Genomic DNA, 4,267 nt, shown 5'->3' on the forward strand with positions numbered 1-4,267 from the left:
AAGTCGTAACATAAAATAAAATATATATGAATAAGAAATAAAGAATTAATGCACTGCAACCAATAAAGTAAAAGTAATATGAAAAGTTATAAATGCAACAACTGACATGAGAATAACTATTATAATAACGTATAATACGTAGGTGTAAGCGTATGTGTGTGTGTGTTCGTGCGTGTGCGTTTTCGAATTTTCATTGCTGGTTAAACGTCTCTATCACTTTTTAAATATCAGCATTGTTTCGGACTCCTTATAGGTCATGTTTCATAATTCTTGCTTTATTTTTCTTCTGACTTCGTACACCGACAGTTCCCTCATGTACATGGAAAAATTTATTATAAATAAAGGGAAACATAAAAGAGGGAAATCGAGAGGCAAAGACAGTTTTTACAGACTGAAGTGGTATTTTAACAACTCGTATTTTTAAAAATGACTGATAGCAATCCGCATTCAGTACTGTCTTATGAGTACTTGCAACTGCCTTCAGTATGTACAATTTCCTGACGCTTAAAACCTGAGTTTCGCTGTGTAACTTATAAGTTGGGTACCTGAAGGGTTTATTACGCATCACCTTCAGAACAGCTTTCCGTGCAGTTTCTAAGCAAAATAGGTGAGATTTTGCTGCAGTGTTAACCGAGTGTAAGAGCTCAGTGTTAGCTATGTCTCTCGGTTGTTTGAATATATGTATATCATATATCATCTTTAACATATATCATCTTTCTAACCCTAGTAGCTGTAGCCGCAATGTGACTTCGAAAGGTAAGTCGTTAATCGAGAATAATGCCCAAGCATTTGATTGTGCTAGATCTTGCAATGATGTCGCAGTTGCAAAAATTGGGGTTCGTATTCCCGACGCTGGAGCCACAGGAGTGAACAACTAGGTTATGTGGAGATTTTTTAGAAGCATTATTGTTTTATGACCAATGCAAGTAGAGCGAAAAAGATGTACATCGTCTTGGCATGGACATGAAGATTTTTCTGATGGGCTCAAACCGATACTGCATCTGGAAGTGTGGAGAGTTCTTAATAAAGAATAACTACTAAAACCTTATCTCGAGTGGTAAGTAATTTGTAATTTATAAATAAAAAACAGTTTTGCACACTCGAACCTTTAATTAATCAATACACCATTTGAAAAATATTACGATAAAGCAAAAAGAAATACCATCAAATTACAAAATGAAGTAAATCACTGCCTTTCACGGCGATTAACACCTGAATATCGCCTAGCACTGCGCATACTATCATCGGGACCGGAAGGTCTGAATAAACCACCATATCTATTAAGAAATTGGCCACTAGTATCACCTGGAAGGGAACGAATAGCAGCCAAAAGTAATTTCTTTTCGGTTGATAGGTACAGAGATGCACTAGATCTAAAGGCACTCGTTGCAATGCCATTAGCCTTTGAGGTTATATACATCAACTGGTTATCCAAAGGAAGATCCTTGAAAATCAAACTGTCATCAATTCTTATGAAATCGAATAGTACTGGATTTACATTAGAATTCACTTCTATATATTGAGGATGTATAATGTATTCTTCAGCACCTCTTCCGCGAAACTCCACTGAATAAACTCCGAACGGCACATTAGCATAGTTGAACAGATTTGCTTGTGGTTGTATTGTGTCTTCTAAGACTACTTCGTCGCCACTTTTAATGTCCACCACCGTGCCCATTAAGTTCTGTAAGCCTTGTTTCGACGACACTACAACAGTGCCTTGTCCCATACTCTCGCTGGTTGTCCTCATTATAAACATCATAGTACATTCCGACATTATTGTACTGTATTTCATCACATACTCAGTTCGGTACGGTTGGGGAAGAGAGCGAACGCCAACTATCACATGCCGTCCGTTATCGGATCCAAAGAAAGCACCCTGTAGGTTTCCAGAGTATTGATACAACTTTTGCAAGAACGTGTATAGAGGATTATTTCCTAGTGCCAAGTTCATTAACCCATATCGTGTCACTAGAAATCTATGTGTAGTCCTGTTTACGCCGAGGTGGGTGATGCCGTCTGGGGAAAGAAGTCTCGCAGATGCTTCCGCGTGAAATATCTTTATTTGAAATCCTTCTCTCATCGGGACTTCATGGAATATAGGAACAGTTTCGCCTTCCACCAGCCTCTCGTATGTTTTAATGCCAGAATTATCCATCACTTCTACACTAATGTACGGTTTTCCTTTCCAAAAACTATGTGGGCTACTCGAGCTTATATTGACTGTAAGGGTTTGTTTTTCATAATGTGTTTGCAAGTCCCCGACTACAGCATTATAGACTCCTTGAAATATTAATATTTGATTCAGGAACTTACTATAAGGTGAGCTTTGTAACATGAATTGTAATTCTTGTTCGTTACAGTCTGTAAAATATGAATTTTAGTTAGTTTCATGAAACATGGTAGTATTCGCCTATTTTAAAAATGTGAAGATTGTGGGTAGCTGAGGTAGTTAGATCGCGTCATAGTCATAGTACGTGGATCTCTTAAAAGTAAGATTCGAAGGCCCGTTTCTTCAAAAAAGGAACTCAACATTGTCCGTAAACTTACCGGAATTCACCCAAGTCGATGTTTCCGCAAAAACAATAAAGAATAGAATCTTAGATGGCCACATGTTCACAAACGTCAGTATAATAGATAGGCTAAGGCTTCTCTTTGTGGTTATGATATCAATTCGGGTGAAAACGATCGAACACAACGCGCAGTGACACTTACCTACAAGAATAATTATTAATTGTTTAATTTCATAATAAATAATAATAAAATATTTCTTTATAAAGGTATAAACCCATTAATTACAAAACATTAGTACATTACACATCAATTTAATTATTAATAGGAAATTATTATTAAAGAATTGATTAATAAAGAATGATATTAAATTAAATTGAATTTTACAATTAGGAATTTAATCATATTTTGCAAACTGAATCTTCGCTTAAAAAGTAGAGCGCAGTGTGCACAGTAGTATTGGCCGATTCGCTCACTCTCGTGGTCTTTTACCAATGTTTTTACATAACAGGACGAAAACATCATCTACTCTATTCACGGCAAACATGCCAGACGCACTAATCGCCGGGTTAGCCACAGCACAATAAGAAACGCATTTAATACATATTGAGATCTGAGTCTATCAAAAGTTCGCTTTGTATAATAATACCCCAACTGACTAGTATAGAGCGCCTGACAATAAGCCCTGAACAGAACAATGTTTACTTGAATATGACAGCTATAAATCGACGTTATTCTTTTTCTCGTGAATTTTTGCTGTAACTGATATTCATTGAAATTGAGTTTTATATTTTTGTTTTAAATCAATAGCCTTACAGTATTTTTATTGTAGACAGCTAAAACGGAGATGTTACACGAGTAAAATCCCACAGCTCACGTGAGAAAGATGTGTATTACAAATAAACCTGGACGTGTTAAGACTTTAAACCTTGCACTTAATTGCACGGAGATAGAGCAACTGATTAAAAGATTAAAACAACATCAATTAATCACAAAAGCGACGACGTTAGTACCGCAAGTTCTCTAAACACTTCGTTGTTTGGTACAATGGTATCTTTCTAATCTCGCAATTCAATCTAGTAATTCCTAAGAGTAATGAGACTAGAATAAGTAGTTGGCCTAAGGAAATAAGTAACAGTAGATAGATAGCGGAATGCAAATAAAGAAAATTGAATATAGATATTTATTAGCAGTAGCTCCTTGTGAGTTCGTCCAGGGTAATACTGCCGTCTTACTTATTTCTCTGCGTTCCGCTTTTGAAGGGTAGGGGTTTCGGTGACGATACAAACACATGGACTGTGAAACGTCATGGTCAGTCATGTCCCATCACTTGATATTACATAAAGGCACTATATTTCTTATCTATCAATCGCAAAAAGCAGGAAAAGTTAAGCGAATAAATGTCAAGGATTTTTATGGAATAATTAATGAAGCATTCTTCATTGCACATTAAAGAAGACTATGACAACGCAGAATAGTAGTGTATTAATGTACAACAGGCGGCTTTGTAGCTCTTAGTGGTGTGTACCAGGGTTGTTGCGAATATCAGCATCGGCATTCATTAATGCTGATATTCATGGCGGATGTTCGAGTTGTGACATAACTTAAAAGGCATGTTGGAATCATTTACAAGCCAGTCAGAAACTGATTGAAAGCCGAAAAAGCAGCTGAGCTGTTGTTTTTGAAATATAACTGATAAAATCCCAGAACGATTAAGCTTGGCAGATTGATTGTTTTCATGCAGCAGACATTACAA

At 36.4% G+C, this 4,267-nt stretch overlaps 1 protein-coding gene across 1 annotated transcript; it reads right to left on the reverse strand.

Moving 5' to 3' along the window:
- Positions 1-1,099: 1,099 nt before the first annotated feature.
- LOC113230198 lies at positions 1,100-2,703 on the reverse strand. The gene is made up of 2 exons (XM_026464007.1): positions 2,551-2,703; positions 1,100-2,364 (listed from the first exon to the last, which is right to left on the reverse strand). Exons 1-2 carry the CDS (start codon positions 2,612-2,614, stop codon positions 1,187-1,189), a joined length of 1,242 nt encoding a protein of 413 aa, XP_026319792.1. The 5' UTR covers positions 2,615-2,703; the 3' UTR covers positions 1,100-1,186.
- Positions 2,704-4,267: the final 1,564 nt, after the last annotated feature.

The sequence above is a fragment of the Hyposmocoma kahamanoa genome, unplaced genomic scaffold, assembly GCF_003589595.1.
Source record: "Hyposmocoma kahamanoa isolate Upper Pololo Valley unplaced genomic scaffold, ASM358959v1 63, whole genome shotgun sequence".
Classification (NCBI taxonomy): Eukaryota; Metazoa; Arthropoda; class Insecta; order Lepidoptera; family Cosmopterigidae; genus Hyposmocoma; species Hyposmocoma kahamanoa.

What these genes read in the sequence shown, in the direction of transcription:
- LOC113230198 (XM_026464007.1), bottom strand. Translation starts at nt 2,614, where the DNA reads ATGTGGCCATCTAAGATTCTATTCTTTATTGTTTTTGCGGAAACATCG. An exon ending in ATCGACTTGGGTGAATTCCG is followed by an intron (nt 2,365 to 2,550) that starts GTAAGTTTACGG and finishes CATATTTTACAG; the next exon opens with ACTGTAACGAACAAGAATTA.